This window comes from Lissotriton helveticus, chromosome 1_1, assembly GCF_964261635.1.
Source record: "Lissotriton helveticus chromosome 1_1, aLisHel1.1, whole genome shotgun sequence".
NCBI classification, from domain to species: domain Eukaryota; kingdom Metazoa; phylum Chordata; class Amphibia; order Caudata; family Salamandridae; genus Lissotriton; species Lissotriton helveticus.
Genome location: NC_136057.1, coordinates 1670689476 through 1670711798, shown reverse-complemented (window position 1 = coordinate 1670711798; position 22323 = coordinate 1670689476). Strand labels below are relative to the sequence as shown.

The 22323-nt window shown below is 44.0% G+C and overlaps 1 protein-coding gene across 2 annotated transcripts in view; it reads right to left on the bottom strand.

Moving 5' to 3' along the window:
- Positions 1–920: 920 nt before the first annotated feature.
- The window catches only part of SCN8A (sodium voltage-gated channel alpha subunit 8), a 566978-nt gene continuing 545575 nt past the window's right edge, over positions 921–22323 (bottom strand). For both annotated transcript variants that reach the window (XM_078688933.1, XM_078688934.1), the window contains exon 26: positions 921–5634. In XM_078688933.1, coding sequence (XP_078545059.1) covers positions 4487–5634 — 1148 coding nt within the window. In that variant the 3' untranslated portion in view covers positions 921–4486. The remainder of the gene's footprint in view (positions 5635–22323) is intronic.

Below are 22323 nucleotides of genomic sequence, written 5' to 3'. Positions count from 1 at the left end.
CATAGTATTACATATAGGACCATTGTCTCCAAGTTCATTAATACACTAATTTCTTGCTTCCATTAACAGTTACCAATTCATCTAGACTGCAACCTATCTTGCCTTTTTCATCTACTCTTGTAGTCTGTCGCAAGCTACTTAAAATTATTATTTCTTCTGGAAACTTACATTTTTAACATGAATGTCGAAATTCAAAAAAACTTGAGGGAAAAAGCATACCTTTTATTTACCTCTTTTTCCTCTAGTAACAAATATAAAAGAAACGGTGTTTCTGGAGAACGTGGCAGAAACATGTTGGGCTTAAATGCAAGTATATCAGAAATGTAACCATCTATACCATGTCCATTATTGTAGTGTACAGCTAATAACTAGGAGTGCACAAAATAAGGGATTTCACTTCCACAGATTTAGCAGAATACTATAAAAAACAATATCATTGAGTTTATTTTTTTGATTTTGGGAAAACAAAATTAAAAAGTCATTGCAGAAGGAAACTTTCACAAACTTACCTTTTCCAAAATGTTTTTAACAAAATAATTTTCTGAAAACAAATGCACATTACTTTTTACAGAGGACGTTTGTCTCCGAAACATAGGACCTTTTTGCTAGTGGTTTAATTCAAATATAGTGCAAATGTTGCAATTTCATGAAATAATATAATGATTCATTACACCCCATTGCACTGGAAAATTAAACTTTTGTACACTCCTATATGAAATAGGGATCAAAACCCCTATTGCGTACAAATAGTTGACATGCTACTGTGGTCAAAAGGAATTTTGGCATAGTCACTGTGTCATTCTACAATAAACCAGGTTCACTTCAATCAGTTTTAATAGGTAAATCAGAGCAAACTAATAAGTGAACAAAAAGAAGAGGCAGGCAACAAACAGAAGGCGCACACAGACAGCCCTGCCTGGTACAGTAAAAAGGGTAATGTTTATTTGTATTCTTCCTTTTGGCTCATAGTAATAACGTAATTTTTTAGCATGTTTGGGTAAGAACAGCATTAGCCACCATGCATTTACTAATACACTACTAATCTTTTCTATTGGCCTTTGACATAGTCTACATTTCATTGCGGCAAAAAGAAATTAAAACTTGGAAGAGGCTTCACTGCGCCGTGTTAATTTTTTGCATCTTTCATAATAGCTTCTGTATCAAATGTGGATGTTTTAGGAATTGTGAGCACAGCTGTCCATAAACTTCCATCCTCTCACACTGCATTGATTTACAAAAGTGTTGTAAAGACCAGCTCATAAAATGAAGGTGTAAAAGGAAGACGACGGAGGCAATCACCTTGCCTGACCCTTTGGCTATGCTTGTAAATCAACAGCAGCGCTTCAGTTTTGATTGCGGGTGTTTACATACTGCATTAAGGACCTTGTAAGAAAAAAATGCATTGGTGCTTTAACAGATGCTGCATTTCTGACTGACCTCTTCGTGAATTTCGATTTTATATCTTTTTTTGTATTTTTTATTCTGTTTTTTACTGAAGCTTAACCTCCCTCCCTTTTTCCCTCCCCAACATCCCACCCAATGAAGACATACAAAAATGTAAGACAAATTTTCAAAGCCTGTTAACTGCCTGTAAACTGCTGGTGAAGATGTCATTCTGCTACTAAGAATGAAATCAATTGATCGATGTAACGTGCGTGACACAGGAGTGGTTTTTGAGGGTTATAAAGCATTCAGAAAACCACACCCTACAAAAAACACAGCTACATGATCACTGAAGGACCAAGCCTATTGGAAATGGCTTTGTGACAGATGTCACTTTTTTTGCAGTATGAGTAACAGATACTCAAAGGGCAGATTAAATTCGAATAAGGGATTGTTTACATAAGAAAACACTATGTGTGGGGTCATTCTTAGCAAGTTGTTCCAGTAGCCTGATGACATCACCAGCATGAGAACTAGATTTACCAATCTTTGCATATGGATCCAGAGCCCACTATGGGACTCAACATCAAGTATGAAGTTTAGCCAAATCTTGCATAGAAGTGGTCATAATTTATTGCACACTGGATAAAGAAAACAATTTATATTTTAAGACCATTTGCAACAAAGCTTTTTTGTCTGACTGTTTCGGGATGTACATTGGCTAAAAGCTTCAAAATTCTAAAAAGAAATAAAAAAATAAAATTAAACATGACAATGGCATTAGCCAGAAGCCATTCTATTTAATTTGTAATTTTGTATTTACAAAAACATGCTGTTGAAATAAAAATAATATATTACAGTATATATATATGTATATATATATATAATCCTCTTAAAAAGTTCAACCACACCTTCAGCTTTTTTGTGCTGTTAACGACATTGCCTTTACATTTGCAAGCTAGTGTTTATTATACATGATAGCTTAACTTACCGGGGACATCTAACATGGTAGATTTGCTCTTCTCTGGTATCTAATACAGTACAACAGCTCTATTGAGGAGTTCACTGTTGACATTTTTTTGCTAGACTAAGAGAACACGAAGTCTGAATTGGCACCAATGTCTAAGCAAAAGAGGTTCTGCAATTTTGTATGGGCGGGTAATTACGACTGTTTTATTTTTGCGGTTCTACCATTGTGTAATATTCATTTTGGTCCAACACAGCAAGTGAAGATTGGCAATGGTATTATTTTTTTATATACTTTCGGAGTGCCCATGGCCCACTGGCTACAACACTTATGACCAACCTGCAATGAAGATTGTTTTAACAAGGTGGAGTAATCAGCACCTCCTTTCCAAATTGCAGATAACACAACAAAACCAGAGTTTTTGCAGAATCATATCATTCTGGGACATGGAAGAATAAAACTTAATATAAAATTAATTTCCGTGGGTTTCCCCCAGAAAATGCATTCTCTTTTGCAAAGATGACCTACAACAAAACGGTCAAAAGTCCAGGTGTATCTCAGCGTTTCAAATGGCTAGCCGGCCACCTTGTTAGAATGCTAAAAAACAAAACAGAGTTGGGTAGGATAAATTGTCTTAAGTAAGGCCGATCATGAAATAAAAGTTTGTTTCAAACAAATGGAAGCGTTTGCATATTTAAACTACAGTATGACCACAGATGCAAAGAAATCCGTACAGCTTAAAGCACCAGCTTGAAACCACCAGGAAAGTAAAATGGAACAATCCCGGGCACACATGCCTCCTCTCCATTCAAAAGAAAAGTGTCAATAGCTGATGTAAATAGGATATGGCCAAAAGAGCATCATCTATATTGAGGTGTTTTTGCAGTTGGCATGACCAAGGATAGATACAATGTTATGCAAGGTCAACTACTAAAAGAGAAGTAGCAAATTCTGCAACCTGAACTGACCTTGATAAGTCTATTCAGCTAGCAAGGGCCCCTACTTCCCCCAAGGAAGTTAATAATGAGGTCAGAAATCCAACCTAATACAGCACTTTTCACACTATAAACACATTTCCTCTTCAGAATGAAGTGTGAATAACAAATACTGCAAAATACAGAGATTTGTTTAAGCCCTAGGTTTTGGTTTACCAGTGACACTGCAGTACAAGTTTTTAGTGTTTACAGCCTCCTCCCAATGGGAGGAAGCGGGCAGCAGCAACAAGTTTGTTTTAATGTGCGACAATGGCTGTATGTAAAGAACTTTATTAAACATACACAAAATTGATTGATTGCTTGTTCCCATACAGAGGGTGTATGAAAAGTTTAAGGATTGGTAAATATTTTGAAGGGCATATATTAAGTTGTCTCCAAATACAGTGCTCAGTATTCAGTGGAGTGCCTTCAACTTATGGCTTTGCCACTGCAGTGGACAGAGTACTGGCGCCTTTGTGGTCTATGGTTCTTCATGCATGATTCCTGATCAGAGCATGCCATCATGCAAATCATTTCTATGCATTGAACAAGCACATTTATATTTTTATATTTTTTGGAGTCGGCCTGAGCAAGTCCTTCTCAGCCTGAAAGAAAACCTGATTTCCCCCATCTTCCAAACTAAGTGAATCCCGTGTCGTTAAACGTATGAAGGGTTACCAAATAAACCGCGACAATTAAGTGGCATGAGCTGAACGCCTCCTTCCGAGTTAGTTTGTTTTCTGCTTAACTAAATGTAACAATGCAAAGATAGTTATTTGTGTGAACAAACATACCCCTTAAGTGGTGCTTTCTGTATTTGACAATCAATAAAATGGAAAATAAATAAATTCCATTGGACTGCTTGGGAAATATACCCGATCCCAGCAGACTTTTCTTGTTGTCTTCAGTTGCACTGACTTATGTGGAACATGCAGTATCCACCTGCCCAAACCAATATAAAATCCTTTGTTCATTACAAGGGTCGCATTATACTCCTTTAAACAGGTGGTGTGTCACTGCTTTAGATGCAACAATGTCACATGGGAAGCAGACTAAGTTTGGTATATATCCTCAGGTAAGTATTTCCATAGCTGTTCTGCATTGATATATTCATGATGTCTGTAAACAATCTTTGCTTGTGAATTTGAATAGGTAAATTGTTTCAACACTTAGATTCCCTGACATCTTTTAGTTTTTTCACTCGATCTCTTCTTCCTTCTTCTGTTTGTTCTTGTTTCTCCTTTTCAGGTTTTGTTACACTGTCATAGGATGGGAGGGATGCAGTGGATGGGGTACCCTCCTTTTTGTCCGGATTTGTACCTCCATTTTCAAGCTTAGTGGAGGCTGGCTTCCGGCAAATGAAGCCCCGGTTAGCCAAGTGCCGCCTGTAGGCCCTCTGGATGAAGATAGCAGAGACATCTTCCTGTTTGCGCCTGAGCGTGGTTGTAATGGGTTCATAAGACACTTTTGATGGGTTTGACGCCACAAACCTCTCTTCCATCTGCTGCCGCAACATATCCAGCTCATCACTGTCACCCAGTACACGCTTAGTGAAGGCAAAAAGAATGTCTAAGCAATGAATCCTTTCCCCACTTACCATCGGCAGGTCCATGGCTATAAGTTCAATGGTGTTTGGCTTAGGAAGTCGAAGAGGATGCTCCAGGGCATCAGCAAAATCTGAGAGTTTACTGTACTGAATGAACTGAGTGGCATCGGGGTCAAACTTCTCCCATATTTCATAAAAGGTTTCAAAATCATCCTCGCTAAGGGGCTCTGCGCTTTCCTCAGTGGCCACGCCAAAGTTCTCTAGGATAATGGCAATGTACATGTTCACCACAATCAGGAAGGATATGATGAGGTAACTGACAAAGAAAAATATCCCCACTGATGGGTTGCCACAGTTTCCTGAGGCAGGGCTCCCGGGGTTCTCAGTCTTGGGATCACAGTCCGGTGGCCGGTTTAAGATGGGCAACAGCAAGCCATCCCATCCTGCAGAGGTAGTGACCTGAAATAAGCAGATCATGCTATTGCCAAATGTTTCAAAGTTAAACATGTCATCGATCCCTCCCTCCTTCTTGGCGTAGGCAAAGTTGGACATTCCAAATATAGAAAAGATGAACATAACCAGGAAGAGCAGCAAGCCAATATTGAACAAGGCAGGCAAGGACATCATTAAGGCAAAAAGCAAGGTGCGGATTCCTTTGGCTCCTTTGATCAGTCGCAGTATACGGCCAATGCGGGCCAACCGGATGACTCTGAATAGGGTGGGTGAAACAAAGTACTTCTCAATGATATCAGCCAGGAACATTCCTATGAGAGAAAGAATTGTTAAAATTTGCTGTAGTAAAAATAAAGGAGAAAAGCTTTTTCTACAATATTAGATTTTCTCTGATGCACAATAATGCTCATTCTGAAACACAAAATCACAGCGCAATTGATATAATAACATTCTTGTTAGTGAATATGATTGATAGAATTGTTCTGTAAACATAGGGCCCGATTCACAAAACTAACTTAAGACAAAATCCTAATCTTACTACCATTTTGGTATTCACAGAAGGCACTTACTCATTTTGATATTCACAGAAGGCACTTACTCACTTCGGTATTCACAGAAGTTAGGAGTCCTAACTTTAGGACTCCTAAATGCCTTCTGTGAATACCAAAAGTCTTAAAATTAGGATTTTTCTCAATTTAGGAGTAGTAAAGTTAGGACTCCTAACTTTAGGACTCCTAAATGCCTTCTGTGAATACCGAAAGTCTTAAAGTTAGGATTTTTCTCAGTATATGAGTCCTAACTTTACAACTCATTAGCTGAGAAAAATACTAACTTTAAGACTTTCGGTATTAACAGAAGGCATTTAGGAGTCCTAAAGTTAGGACTCCTAACTTCTGTGAATACCAAAATGAGTAAGTGCCTTCTGTGAATACCAAAATGGTAGTAAGTTTAGGATTTTGTCTTAAGTTAGTTCTGTGAATCGGGCCCAATGTACTTTTAACTGATACACTAGAATGTGTTTTCACCAAGGACGGAAGAAAACTGGGGTGAGAGAGGGCCTTGCAGGTACAGAGCTATCTATCGTGTTTATATTGGGTATCTTTTAAAGTCTATTGAAGCAAGCTACTGACATCTAGGGGTAAAATAAAACTACAAGCTGCTTTTGCTCCTTTGTAGCCACAGAACGTTAGAGACTCAAAGGCAGAAATGCAAGACGAACCCAAAAAAAGTTATTAATGTGAATATCTGAGAAGAACAAGTTACTTACCTTCAGTAACGCCTTATCTGGTAGAGATTATATCTAGCCACTGATTCCTCACCTTTGATTTTCCTCACACGTCAGACTTGATCCGGAAATAAAATTGTGAGCAGGACCCCTGCGTGCCGGTAGGTGGCGTTGATTATCTTGGTGTGTGACATCGCAGTACCTATATAGGCATGCTGACGTCAGTTTCTCTTCAAGACTTTCCATACCAGGAGCGCAGAGCCATGAAGTACACTGACCACTGAGGTGAAAACTAGGGCCCTAAAAGGGGTTAGCCTTGTCTCTGGAAACCCGTTAGCAGAGAGGGGAGGATGGGTGGGTCGGTAAGGAATCTGCAGCTAGATATAATCTCTATCAGATAAGGCTTTAATGAAAGTAAGTAACATCTGATAGAGACCTCTAGCAACAGATTTCTTGACTTTGAATAGCTACCCAAGCAAAACCACCCCCGGTGGTGGATCTGCCGAACAATGTCATAGGAGGAAGTTTGGCAGGACTGAATGGGAAAAGGGCCCATCCCTACGGATCTGACTGCCCAGACAGTAATCTTTGGTAAACGTGTGCAATGAGGCCCATGTTGTTGCCTGGCAGATGTCCAAGACTGGAACTCTGCATGCTAACGCAGTGGTTGCAGCTTTAGCTCTGGTGGAATGAGCTTGCAAGCCTTCAGGAGGTTGGTTCTTGGCCAGTGCGTAGCAGATTTTGATGCAGAGCATTACCCTTCTGGAAATGGATTGCTTCGGCACCACCAGACCTTAATTCACACCAGCAGACCTTCCTTCACAACAACATACACCATGAAGAGTTGGTCGTCCACCCGGAACTCTCATTTGTGGATAAGGTAGAACGACAATCGTCTTTTTGGGTCCAGACGGTGGAGTCTCTCCTCTTCTTTAGATGGATATGGAGGAGTGCAAAAAGTAAGCAGAGTGACAGATTGACCTACATGAAATGGTGTGACCACTTTCGGTAATATGGAGGCCCATGAGTAAAGCACTACTTTGTCAGGGTAGACTGAGAGGTATGGCGGCTTAGATGATGAGGCCTGCAGCTCACTCACTCTGCAGATGTAATTGCCACAAGAAAGGCTGTTTTCAATGTTAGAAGCCTGAGGGGATAATTGTGGAGAGGCTCGAAAAGAGTACACATTAGGGATGTTAAGATTAGATCAAGTTCCCACTGAGCCATGATAAATGGGGAAAGAGGGAAAAGATGGACAAGACCCTTGAGAAACCTATGTACAATGGGGGACTTACACAATGATGGTTGATCAGGTGCTGCAATTAAAGCAAAAAGAGCAGACAGATAGCCCTCAAGAGTCCCCAGAGCAGAGCTCTTCTGGGCAAGGGAACGTATGAAGAGAAAGACTTCAGAAAGAGGAACAGAAATGGGATCAATATGTTTTTCTGCACACCATGCTGCAAATGTTTTCCAACAGCGGGCATATGCCATTTTGGTGGAGGGACGCCTGGCTGCCAGAATTGATATGACAGACTTTGAGAGGAAGGTTAAAAGCTGTCAACTGCCACTGCTCAATCTCAACACAAGATGGAGGAGTGGATAGGTTCAGTTGGAGAACCCTCACCTGCTGTGGCAACAGAAGGGGCAGCCTGATCAGAGGATTGATGACCATGCTCAGTAGTTTGGGATACCAAACTTTCCGTGCCCAGTTCGGAGCCACATGGATGACTTGGGCCAGGTCGTTCCGGATCTTCTTGACAACTGTGGGCAGGAGTGGTATGGCCGGAAAGGAGTATAGGAAACATGAGCTCCATTCGAGACGAAAAGAGTCTCTATGCGAGGGCCGCCTTGGAAACTCCAGCACACAAAACTGCTGACATTGCACGTTCTCAGCAGAGGCGAAAAAATCTAACCAAGACTCTTATCATTGCTGAAAAGATACCTTGTGCCACCTCCGGATGAAGATGCCATTTGTGATTTACTAGGCACTGGCGTCTGAGTTTGTCTGCCCTAGAGTTTAGAAGACTCTGGTCTCTGATGAAATCCAGACTCCACATCAACATGCAGAGCTTTGAGCGATCTGTCTGGCATTGAAAGCCTTTCTACCCTCCTTCAATGGAAGGCTAGTGCATGTGTTAACGTACAACACCACTGCCATGCAGTACTGCAACTAACAGGGCGGAGTGGGGTCGTGGACCCTTTGTCAAGAAGCCCTGCACCTCTGGACATGGCTGGACCAGCAGGACATATCCCTGTTGGTACAACGCCTGGCTGTATCTCTGAAAGCCAGGGCAGACAAACTCAGGAGGGCTTGGCGGCTGAAGTTGCTGAGGAGTGATGGACTGACCAGACCACTGGCTGGTACCAGACCCACGAGGTCTGTGGGTACCGAGCATTCGACCAAACAGAGGCTGGGAAGAATGCGCGGCCCATAGGCTTTAAGTAAAATGGCATTCCGTAGCCACGAAAGGCAGATTGAGAGTGACATGGGGACACAGAAAGGCCAAAGGACTTGGCCGTAACCCGATAGTCCGTGAAGCGATTGAACACCGAATATGCCTAGTCTACAAAGAGACAGGTGCCATCGAAGGGCAAGTCCATAAGGGAAGCTTGGACATCCCCTGTATAGAAAATCATTCTCAACAAGGCATGCCGCCTCAGGGCCACTGTTAATGAAACCGCTCTGCCTAGTGAGTCAGTTGTGTCGGGTTCACATTGTATTGTGAACTTTGCTGCATCTATCCAATCTGCCTGAGAGAGGATGGCCCGGGCCTCCTCCAGGACCTGTGGCAGGACTCGCACAACCAAGTCCAACATAGTGTGGGAGCAATAGCCCAAAAGGCATGCAATGTTCACAGTCCGCACTGCTAGACTGGTGTAAGAAAACAACATCTTCCCCAAAGAGTCCAGACTCTTGGATTCCCTTTCTGCGGTTTGGTAGGGAATGCACCTTGGAATGTTGAGTCTTGGACCACCAAGCTCTCCGGGGTAGGGTACTGGGTGAGGAAGTTTGGGTCCCCTAGGGCTGGGGGGGGGGGGAGGGGGACGACAATCGTCAGATTCAAAGGAGCCCCTTTGTTGGATTTGGACTAAGTCCCCAAAAGGACATCAGTGAGTGTGGCATTGAATAGGAGTAGGGATTCGGATGAAAAAACTCCAGATTGCAGTACCTCTGTCGAGATCAAAATGTTCGTCTTCACTGCCTCTGAGGGCAATTGAAGGTCAAGGACCATAGAGGCACTCTGCACCACCTCTGCATATGAGGATCCCTCCTCCGTAGCCACGTTAGGGGAAGAAAGCATACCAGTATCTTGAGAAGTATCCATTCCACTGACTTCACCCAGCTCCAGAGGAGTTGGGCTGCCCAAATATGAGGCGCATGGGCTCATGGAACTCTTTCAGTTGGATGGGGGTGGGGGGTTCTCTTTGGCTCCGGGAAGTTGGGGAGGCTCCGAGGAACCAGGTCTTGAATGCAGACGCTCCCTTGTCATGTTGGCCAACAGATGAGTAGAATTCAAAGACCAATTCAACTTCTTGCTCCTTTTCTTGTGCCTCGATTTACCAGAGTGCCCGGGGACTTGAAGTGAGACGATGACGACTTTGGACTCCACAACTGCTCCTTGGACTTTCCTCTTGACCGTGACTTTGATTTGCATGCAGGGCCATCATGAACTTTAGGGACTGCTCCCTCAACGTTTTCAGATTAATAGCAGGTCAATCGGAGCACAACTTCAGGTCATGATCGTGCTCTAGATACCACAGGCAGACAGGGTGTGGGTCTGTTACCGATACCAGTCAACGACAGGCTCCGTAGGGCTTGAATCCTGTCTTCCTAGATAACAATCTTCTAACAAACCATGAGAAAAACTTTAAAAACGCTCAACAAAATGTAAAAAAAATCCAGTCAAATAGTGACTGAGGCGTAGATCTTCTCCTGATCAGCTCAGGCTGGCGTGTAAAGAAAAGAACGGATGTCAGCGTGCCTAGGTGGCGCCTATGTAGATAGCTCAAGGTCACTTCTGGCACGGAAAATGCTGATGACGCACACAAAGCAGACTAACGCCACCTACCGGCGTACAGGGGTACTGCTAATGAAAAATCTTCCGGATCCTGTCTGCCTACTGGGAAAACTCAAAGGTAAGGGATCTGTAGCTAGAAGTCTTTATCAGAAAGACAGAGCTGCAGGTGAGTTTTTGCACAACAGACTGCAAATTCAGAGGTAGATCAAGAACAATTGTGAAATTACTCTTTCTTTTGTTTTACTGTTGCCATTTCAAAGGTGTTTCTGATAATCCACAGTTTAAAACTGGTGAAACGTGTCTTAAGGGAGAATAACAGACTGCCATTACAAAATTTTATTAACCAGAAAGAAAAATCCAACGAAAGTTAAATAGGCAAGGTTAGAGGAGATGAATTGGGGATAGTCTCAAGAGCTTAATGAAGCTGAATTTGTTTAAAGGACGCTGGGAACTGAGGTTCCTTCGAAATTATAAAAGAAATGAAAAGATCTGACAGTCTTCTAATATGAATATGACGGCAAATGTGCTGCAACATATGAACTTTAAGATCACCTTTAAGCCCACACCAATCTTGTTCAGTCTATTGTTAATAAATTAAAATAGAATATAAGTGCCTTAGAGGATACTGGGAAATGTGAGGCAGGATTTGGTCAGTGGTTTAAATTCAGATGAAATCTAACAATTGAGGTGAGATGTTTAAAGAACGAATTTCCACAATTGTGATGGATTTATTGCAAGACAATGGGAGCAATGTTTCTGAAAGAAGTTGAAAAAATAATTGGCTGGGTTTATCTGGAGTTTTAGCAATTTATATACAGTGCAATGTAAATTATTTATGTTAAGTGTTACTTTCAGGCCAAACCATTAGACATTAGAGTTGACCTTTATCCAGCAACTTATTAGCCCGTGCATATAAACTGTAGAACATTACTGTTATAAGAAATCCTTTCAGAATATTTGCGTAACTGTTAGAGTGCCAGTATGCTCATAGTGTCAAACAGAAAGATGATACATAACCAGATTAATAAATTTTAGATGGTAGTGGAAGGGATGTTTCACTCAAGTTACCAGAGAAGTGACACAAATACAATCTCACATATTAGCAAGTCTGCCAACTAATAGGAGATCCATATCATAGTGATTGATCAGACAATACCAAACTCAACGAATGTTGATAAACTGGTGTCAGAAAACATTGAAAGGGGTGGAAGGCTTAGTTCTCAGGCCTTCTAACTTTGCAGAGTTTGCAAAGAATATTTAAAGTGAGTCAGGGCTTAAAAATAATTAAATATCTACTACTCCAAAGAGCAAAGAGTACCGTTGCATGGTTAAATATATCAGGACAGAGATAATGCAGAGTTACATGTTGTCGGCTCTTTTAATTGTAGGCTATGACGTTTTTATACCAATAGCATCTTCAGTTGGAAGTAATAGCATGGGTAATTGTCATTTTGATAGAATTTATTGCTGACCAGGGTAACTAGTTCATTTAAGATAAGAAGAATGTTTTGCTGATGGTCAGACAGAAATGTGGAAGTATGCGTCCTTCAAGTCCAACGCTACCATCCAGTCTCCTGCGGTTCATGGCAGACAGGACTTGAGCGAGCGTGAGCATTCTGAACTTCTCCTTCTTGTGGAAGTAACTGAGAGGACGTAGGATAGGAAAAAGGCGTCTGTCCTCCTTGGGCATCAGAAAGTGGGGGAATAACAACCACAACCTAATTTAAGCATCAGCATCTTCTATATGACTTACTTGGCCAAGAGAGCCAACACTTGGTGGAGCAAGGAAAGATTGTCCTCCATCAGCTTGTCGCAAGTGGGTGGCATGGGTGGAGGGGAGGGAGTAGCCCCTTCGAACGATCTGAATAACCCAGCGGACTGATGTTACTGACCTCCAGTGGGAGAGGAGATGGCGTATCATGCCTCCGACTCAGTTCCCAAGATGGTGTGAGGGCAAATTAAAGGGGTTTAGAGGCTGTGGCTGCTAGGGAGGTGGTGGACTGGCCTGACCTCTAGCTGCCCGACCCACGGGCCTGTGGATACTGCATCCTCGGCCACGCAGATTCTGGAATGCTTACACTCCATGGTGGCTGGGCATGTAAAGACACAGCTGGAAATCCCTTCTGTGGCCGCGAAAGTAGCGAAAGGCAGACTGGGGTTGGTGAGTGGCCATGGAAAGACCAAAATACCTGGCCGTAGACCTGCTGTACTGAGTCTGCCTTGTCTCCAAAGAGACGTGAGACATCAAAGGGCAGGTCCATAAGCAACGCTAGGACATCCCAGGAAAACCCAGTTGTTTTCTGCCAGGCATGGCGTTGTAAGACCACCGACGAAGAAACTGCTCTGCCAGTGAGTTGGCTGTATCCAGCGCACATCGGATTGTGAACTTGACTACAACACTCCCGTCAGCAATATGTTGGGAAGGTGTGGTCCAGACGTCCATCTGGACCATGGGCAGCACCTGCGCTACCGAATCCTACAGAGCATGGGAGTAACTTACCAAAAGGCAAGCAGCGTTTACAGACTGCAGTGCCAGGCTGGTGGAAGAAAACATTTTCTTTTCTAAGGTGCCCTGCCTCTTGGATTCCCTATCCAGTGGACTGGCAGGAAATGCACCAGGATTTACACAGGAGGTGGAAGCTTGGACCACTAAGCTCTCCATGGTAGGGTGTTGTATGAAGAAATTGGGGGCCGCAAGGGCGGGGCAGTGGCAGGGGGCAATCATCCTATACACAGGAGAAGTGTGGCTCACTGGTTAGAGGAGGCAGACCTGGAAGCAGAGGTCAGCCCGGGACCAGGGTTCCATTCCCGGCTCGGCGGGGTCTTGAATCCTAAAATGTCCATGGACTCGACAATTTTCGCTCCGGTGCCTACTCGATTCACGGGTTCACACTCTGCGACTCTGGGCAATAGCTTGCTTAATCTCCACAACGGCCCCTCGCGGCGGGATGCCTGGCTTTCACCTTGCGGATACCCTGCCGGGGTTATCTCACAGGGGAATACCAGGACGGGTTCCCTAAGCAAGTGCTTAGAAACCGCTCGGTGATTATGCACTATATAAATTTCTGCACATTTATATTTACAGGAGCCCCTATGCAGGGTTTGGCCAAGTCAGAAGCAGCACGTCTTTGAGTGCTTTATTAAATAGGAGAAGCTGTTTTGAGGGGGGGTTACTCCAGGCTGAAGCACCTCCATCAAGACATTAGTCTTGACTGCCACTGAGAGTAGGCTAAGGTCCATGACCACTGCCGCCCTTCACACCACCATAACGATTCAAAAAGGTCGTGGTGATGGACAGAGTATCTGAGTTAATCAGAACACTCCTACCCAGTCAAGAGATCAGGGCTTGATCCATCACCGTTTTTTAGCTCACTACACCATCCCAGTTCAGAACCTGGCTATAAGCAAATTAGTCTGTCCCTGGCCCAGTGCATCACACCACCATAGCAAATGAAGCTCCCTCCTCCGCAGCCAGGGTGGGAATAGAGAAAATGCAATTATCAGGAGAGGTGTCCAATCTGCTGGCGTTCGCCAAAACCTCACTCCAGTCCCTATTTGGGTCTAGGGGCCGTTATTATTCAGGATCCAGGAACCCCTCCCACTCCTCCTCAAGTCTCAGACCATAGGAATAGGACTAATAGGGCTCATGCTCCAGCCTGAAAGTCTGTATCAGAGGCGGCATCGGACAATGCCCCTCCGGCTCCATGTAAGAGTCAGGGATGAGAATTGGGTTGGCGGCTCCAGCTTGCAATGGAGTTGACATCAGACAAATTTTCTCCGGCTCTGTGTCAAGATTTGGGGAAGAGAATGGGATTGGCAGTATCGGGACCGGATGAAGGTTGAGGTGGTACGAGCAGTGTCGGTCTGGATCCATCCATGGATCTAAGGGGCCCGACTGGAGACAGGCATAAAAGCGCTGGTGGAGAACCAGTGGGGACCCCTCTTGAACCTACCGGGCCCAAAGGCATGCCAGTGGGAATGGGCCACCCAAATATGAGGTGGATGGCCTCATAGAACTCACAGAGTTGGGCCGGGGTTGCTCCGGGTCCCAGAAACTCGGGGAGGCACAGAGCAGGCCCATGTGTAGGCTCAACCGAGGAGTAGGTCTTGAATGACGACGCTCCCTCGTCTCGTCAGATGACTTCAACAGACAGGGTGAGGTTGAAAACCTCTTCGGCTTCTTACTCGTCTTCTGGTGGGACTTAACTGAAGACAACTTTAAGTGTGACAAGGATCTTGGGCTTTGCGACTGATACCGGGACTTTGCTCTCGACCGGGATCAAGGCTGTTGCGGCATCGCACTTCGAGCAGTAAGGCGCTTGAGGGAGCGCTCCCTCAAGGCACTGGGGTGCATGGCGTGGCAGTCGATGCAGGTCTTAACGATGTGGTCGCGTACGAGGCAACAGAGGCAAACAAGATGCGGGTCCGTCACCGACATCTGTTAGTGATAGACACTGCAGGGCTTGAAGACAACTTTCCTAACTGACATACCAGCCACACCAAGAGAATCTCAAAAAAGGCTTTGACAAAAATGAAAATAGGTCAGTCAAAAAAATGACCAGGTGTAGTAGCTCTCTCCGGATCTGCACTGACTGGCTCGGAAAGAATAGAAATTACCTCAGTGCGCTGGGGTGGTGTCTATATAGGCACCACTCATGTCAATTCTGGCACAGATTACACCACACGGAATAAAACAACTACAGGCACGTAGGGGGTACAGCTCACAAAAATATTTCCGGATCCAGATAATTCTACGGTAAGGAATCTGCGGCTAGAAGTCTCTTACAGATGTATTTTGAGTAACAGTATTGAAGTAACTCATGCCTTTGATTTTTGAGCGTCACGCTTTGCTTGCTGAATAATCAGGTAACACTTCATACATTGTTCATATAGGGCTCCTATTCTTGAGGATATTCATATAAGTGGAGGCAAGAATTCCATCACTCTTTTTCTTACCACTCAGATGAAAGTGAGGAGTGGTAAGAAAAAGAGTGATGGAATCCTTGCCTCCACTTATATGAGTATCCTCAAGAATAGGAGCCCTTTATGAACAGGTCTTTGTATTTATATTGCATGTTGAGAGGAGGGCAACCTGTTTGTTTCTTTCCCTCTATAGCTCCTTATTGATTGAATGAGAACACTTCATACATTGCCTGACTCATTTTAGGAACTGGTTAGCAGTTCTGAACGGCATATAAAAACATATTTTCCAATTGTACTTCTTGACTAGTCAGTAATCACATGAATGGACAAATCCAAGACCAGAGTATATTGTTCATGGGTAACAAAAAAAAAACATATTGCTTATACATATTTTTATCTTGATTTTGCTTAAATTACAGTGAACTCCAAAACCATACAGAAATTGAATGCAAATGATAAAACCCATTTTTAAAACAGCACATTACTAGAAATCCCATCAAATCTATGCATATCATTTCTTTTATTCTTTATATTAATCATTTATAAATGACCATAACTAAATTAAATTCAGTCAAAGACCTGCTCAGATACGAGGGTTGAGAGATTGCGTGTGCTGGTTGCAAAATCAATAACGGGACACCCTTCAGATAGTTACAGTGTTCCCATCAGAGTTCCATCCTGTACCGCCCTTCATCATTTGGGAAAGCCACCATAAGTACACAGGGAAACCCAATGTACGATTTGGCACAGCGTGGTGGAAAACAATGCCCAATGAAATTATGACAGGTAGGTATCAGGATGTAACTAGTAAGCAGTGCTAAATAATGAAAATAAAAGAATTTTTCAAAAATGTGGTGATGTTAAAAAGGGGTAGAAGAAGGAAAATAGATTTATTAGCAACCTTCAACTCCCACTCTCTAAAAACAGTGCAAACAGGTAGTGTCAGCAAATTACTACCTCGACAGTTTATATAGTCACGGTCGACATGTTTCTGCAGCTTTTACCTGTGCCCCGGGGTCACTTGCTGCTTCTTCAGGACCTATCCTGCTACTGCTTAATTAGTGCAAACTAAACAAGGAAACTTAAAATAAAGTAAATGTCACCTTAGATTCTCCTGATGAGAGGACCAGTGGATTTCACAAAACAGCACACACATAAAAAGAAAAAGAAAGAACAAGCCTATTAGCAAAGCTCTCGGGCGAGACTCGAATACAGAGCACAGTCTCGCAGTTAATGGTTTTTAATCCATCCCTTTCCACACTTATTTTGAGATATCAACTTTTCCCAAAAGAGCTCGATTACCACTTGTGTAAAAAAACACTCACCCCATATTATGGAGAATGTTGCCCCACCTCACCCGGCCTTAGCTCAGGTACTACGGAGCCCCGCTCTGTATGAATAACAAACATATAAAAAGAATCAATTGAAGGAAGTACTGTTAGGTCAAGGCAGGCCACTCGATATAGCGTGGTTCACAGAGGCGTCTATTTCTGTCTGCTGACTCACCTATCCGTCGGTACTCCAGACGTCCAACTGGGCTGTCTGTGGGAGGTACCGGCGGTCGGAGTCCGGTTACTTATATAAGCTATAGATCTTGTAAGCCTACATGCACATACCGGAGAACGGGGACGCGCTCCTTGCTGCTAGCGTCAACAGTCCTCTTCCGGGTATTCCCGAGGAGTGTTCCGATTGGCTGACGCGGAGCGTGACGCGGTCGCGTCGCGCCAGGAACTCTGGGCTCTGTGGTTTTGGAACCCCCGTGTATAGTCTGACTAATCAAATCTATTATCTAAAAGGTCTCTTAATCTCCAAATATTATTAACACGCAAAACCGGCGTCATCCCGCAAATTGTCGTGACGCCTTCGTGTGAATAACAAAAAATTCCTAAAAGTTTATACAACGTTTAAAACAGCATGGCGGCAACTTATAATTGACATAGATAGAAGCGCCAACTTCATGTGTCATCAAGACCCCTTCTGTCTCATTTACAAGGTCTCAATCTGTGATGGATGTCCATATCATGTTTAGCCTCTCAGCACATCCGGGTAAGACACAGTCAGATCTTGCCTAGAATGGCCATTGTAATCGCGCTACTCCTGCGCTGTATCCATTGTAATGGACAACAAACTACTAAGCATACACGCACCCAGGCAGCGAACATATTTTCGTCTCCCTTAGTCAACATGCTGGAGGTGCTCTATCTAGAACATCCCCTCCAGTCTCATTCATCTCGTTCTTTAGTCTGAACAAAACATGTATAACACACGTCATACACGATGTCTACAATTGATAGGGCCCCCTCCGGTACCATATCGTAATATGGGAGTAATACTCATAACCCACTCGCCATATAATCATAAGGCACTAATACTCATGGGAAGCAACAGATAGACCTCACTCCGGGCATATCATTCATTCATGTGAAAGCACTGATTATCTGGTGCCTCTAGCTCTTGAGTGACATCCAAGGAATATCCTCATTCAATCCTTGCTTGTCTGTCCCCAATTTGTGTACCCATCGCTGTTCGCGCTGGAACAGGAAGCTCTTAGTGTCGGTGATATGGGCTGGTATCAAAGGCTGCTCTATCACAGTCCAATGCAGCTCAGACGACATATGCTTAGCTATTAAAAAGTGGTTCGTCAGTCTGGTCGACTGTCTTGAGCACCGAATGGAGCTTTTATGTTCACAAATGCGTGTCTTAATTTTGCGAGTAGTCATTCCCACGTATCTCTTATTGCATGGGCAGCTAATTAGGTACACTAAGTTGGAGCTGTTACAATTTGTGAACCTTCGCTGCTCCCACGGTCTCCCAGTCCCTATATCAATAGTTTGGGATTTTGTTGTATTCGGACAGGCTGCGCAGTTCCCACAGGGATGGTGTCCTGTGGCCGCAGGCATGTCCCATAATGTACCTAAAGCTCGTGGTATTTCCCCTTTGGGACGCGTGTGGACCAGTTTGTCCTTTAAACTCTGCCCTCTTTTAAAGGCGAACAATGGAGCTGGAATCGTGTCACCTCCAGTATTCAAAATGCACCAGCGTTTCTTTATTATTTTCTGGATAGCATTTGATTGCGTAGTGAACGTGCTCACACAGGTCATTCGATTTTGAATGGGTTTAGGTGGCAATATCTCCAATAGCCCCTCCCGGTTGTTGTTGGAGGCTCTCTTTTTTGATTTCCGAACTAGGCCTTTGGGATAATGCTTTTGTGCAAGATCTTCTTTTAGGCAATCGGCATGATGTTCAAAACGGTCTTTAATAGAACAGTTTCGTTGTATGCGCAAAAATTGCCCATAAGGTAAATTATCTCGAAGAGATTTGGGATGACAGCTGTTATAGTCTAGTAAAGAGTTACGCGACATCGGTTTTCGGTACAACTCTGAGGCCAAACCGGTAGTCGTGGGTGTAATTAGTAGATCGAGAAACGCTAGATGGACTCTACTCTGCTCCATTGTGAAGCGTAGAAAGCGATTTCTCTCGTTCAGCCATTCGTGGAACCTTGTTAGTTCTTCTTCACTCCCTCTCCAGATCACTAAAATATCATCAATATACCGCTTCCACAGACGCACCTTGTCTGTGAAAGGGTTGTTGTCCGAGAAGATGTGCTCTGATTCAAAGTTATGAACATACAGATTCGCTAACGACGGCGCAAAAATGCTGCCCATGCTCGTTCCACTGACTTGAAGATAGAGCGAGTCTTCAAATTGGAAAAAAATTTCCGTCATGGCTATATTAGCCAGAGTCATAATGAGATTGACGGGAGTGATGGAATCTAGATCTCTCTCTAAGAGGAGCATTTCCATTACTTCTAATGTCTCTTTCTGTGGGATTGAGGTGTACAAACTCTCCACATCAAATGATACTAAGATGTCGGTGTTACAATCAAAATCAATGTCTCTCAACAGTCTTAAGACATCCTTAGTGTCTTTGAGATACGTGGGCATTACACTTACCATTGGCTTTAAAAACACATCGACAAAAGTCGACAGGGGCTCCAAAAGGGAGCCGATCCCCGAAATGATAGGGCGACCTGGTGGTGGACGCTGGGGTTTATGGATTTTGGGTAAGTGATAGAAGTAGGGAATTCTCGGGTTAGCAGTGCAAAGGAACTGTCCTTCTTTAGCTGTTATCCAGCCCTCGCTGAGTGCTTCCTCTACTATCTGTGCTATTTGCCTTGTCAATCTAGCAGTGGGATCTGTGGTCAGCTTTCGATACGCTTTGGTGTTTTCTAGTTGGCGAAGACATTCTTGCCTGTAGGCATCAGAGTCTAGTAACACCGTAGCCCCGCCTTTATCGGCCGGCTTGATGACCAAAGAGGAATTGTTAGCTAAACTCGTGACTGCATCTTGTTCTCCTCGAGAGATATTCTGAAAAGGTCTATGTTCTCTCTCGAACAGTTCTTTCAGATCTTGGTCTACAGCTTCTTCAAACGTGATAACTTTAGCTGGCATCCCTACTGTAGTGGGATTAAACGTTGAAGGTCGTTTTAGGCCAGTGTTATCGTCTCTCATAGTCAATTGGCTAGAATCCTGTTGTTTATGTGCAAACAGATAGTGTAATCTTATTTTCCGATAGAACTTGCCCATCTCTATTTGGGTGAGAAAGGGATCACTCCTGTTTGTAGAGACGAAGCCTAAACCTTTGTTCAGAACTTTCTCTTCCATCACTGTAAGTTGGTGCGAGCTAAGGTTTATTACGATGTTTGACCGCTCGACGTCCCGGCTTGGTCCTGTCCTACTACCTTCCCGCTCCTCAGTCCCATTGGCTGAGCTGGTGGTGGAGGGACGCTCCAGCGCACATGACCTTGTTGCGCCGTCCGTTGGCGTCCTCGCCCTCTCCGGCCAGACCCTAAAAAAGGCTGCTGACCATAATTTTGAAAGGTTTGGTTTGGATCATACATCCCCATCATTGGAGGGTAGGGTCCCCAAGGTGAGGGTTGCCACCAAGGTGGTGGTGGTGGTCCAAACTGTTGACCATAACCTCTCCAATTCCTCCTGTTGTTACCTCTTCCTCTCTGTTTCTTGGAGGGGTCTCCCTGTTGAGGAGTATCCGAATCACTCGATCCGGTGTCGGAGGCGGAGGAACCATAATTAGAACTGACTTTCTGGTTATTTTTGTTATGTGTTGGCGGAGAGTAGTTATCACTAGTGTAGGGATAGATCTTGGTAGTACTGAAGTTCGCCAGATCTTTTTTGAATTTCTCTAGTTTCGTAAATAGAGTTGAATCCCGAAAGTCCTTACTAGTCTTGTTGCCTTCCTCCTGCTTCTTCGTGAAGACTTTACTAGAAGATAGGGTCGCTCTAATTTGCCCTTCTAGAGTCTGGATCTCTACCAGAATGTTGTCCGCTGTTCTTTTGGCCGTCTTGATAATCAAGACAAGCCAATCGCGTGTACAACGCCACGCTATGAGATACCAGTCTCTGAGGAAGTCCTTATCCTCTAGGAATAGGCGAGGGGCATTGGTAACTATCAGCCCACTCGGGGCGCAATTGCCACGCAAGTACTCTGCCATTACAGTGCCATGCACACATACCCTCGCTTGGTTCTTTTTAAGTATGAGAACTTTGGTCCAACCTTCATCGGTATTCGTTTGTGCGATGGGTACACAAATTGGGGACAGACAAGCAAGGATTGAATGAGGATATTCCTTGGATGTCACTCAAGAGCTAGAGGCACCAGATAATCAGTGCTTTCACATGAATGAATGATATGCCCGGAGTGAGGTCTATCTGTTGCTTCCCATGAGTATTAGTGCCTTATGATTATATGGCGAGTGGGTTATGAGTATTACTCCCATATTACGATATGGTACCGGAGGGGGCCCTATCAATTGTAGACATCGTGTATGACGTGTGTTATACATGTTTTGTTCAGACTAAAGAACGAGATGAATGAGACTGGAGGGGATGTTCTAGATAGAGCACCTCCAGCATGTTGACTAAGGGAGACGAAAATATGTTCGCTGCCTGGGTGCGTGTATGCTTAGTAGTTTGTTGTCCATTACAATGGATACAGCGCAGGAGTAGCGCGATTACAATGGCCATTCTAGGCAAGATCTGACTGTGTCTTACCCGGATGTGCTGAGAGGCTAAACATGATATGGACATCCATCACAGATTGAGACCTTGTAAATGAGACAGAAGGGGTCTTGATGACACATGAAGTTGGCGCTTCTATCTATGTCAATTATAAGTTGCCGCCATGCTGTTTTAAACGTTGTATAAACTTTTAGGAATTTTTTGTTATTCACGCGAAGGCGTCACGACAATTTGCGGGATGACGCCGGTTTTGCGTGTTAATAATATTTGGAGATTAAGAGACCTTTTAGATAATAGATTTGATTAGTCAGACTATACACGGGGGTTCCAAAACCACAGAGCCCAGAGTTCCTGGCGCGACGCGACCGCGTCACGCTCCGCGTCAGCCAATCGGAACACTCCTCGGGAATACCCGGAAGAGGACTGTTGACGCTAGCAGCAAGGAGCGCGGCGGCGCGTCCCCGTTCTCCGGTATGTGCATGTAGGCTTACAAGATCTATAGCTTATATAAGTAACCGGACTCCGACCGCCGGTACCTCCCACAGACAGCCCAGTTGGACGTCTGGAGTACCGACGGATAGGTGAGTCAGCAGACAGAAATAGACGCCTCTGTGAACCACGCTATATCGAGTGGCCTGCCTTGACCTAACAGTACTTCCTTCAATTGATTCTTTTTATATGTTTGTTATTCATACAGAGCGGGGCTCCGTAGTACCTGAGCTAAGGCCGGGTGAGGTGGGGCAACATTCTCCATAATATGGGGTGAGTGTTTTTTTACACAAGTGGTAATCGAGC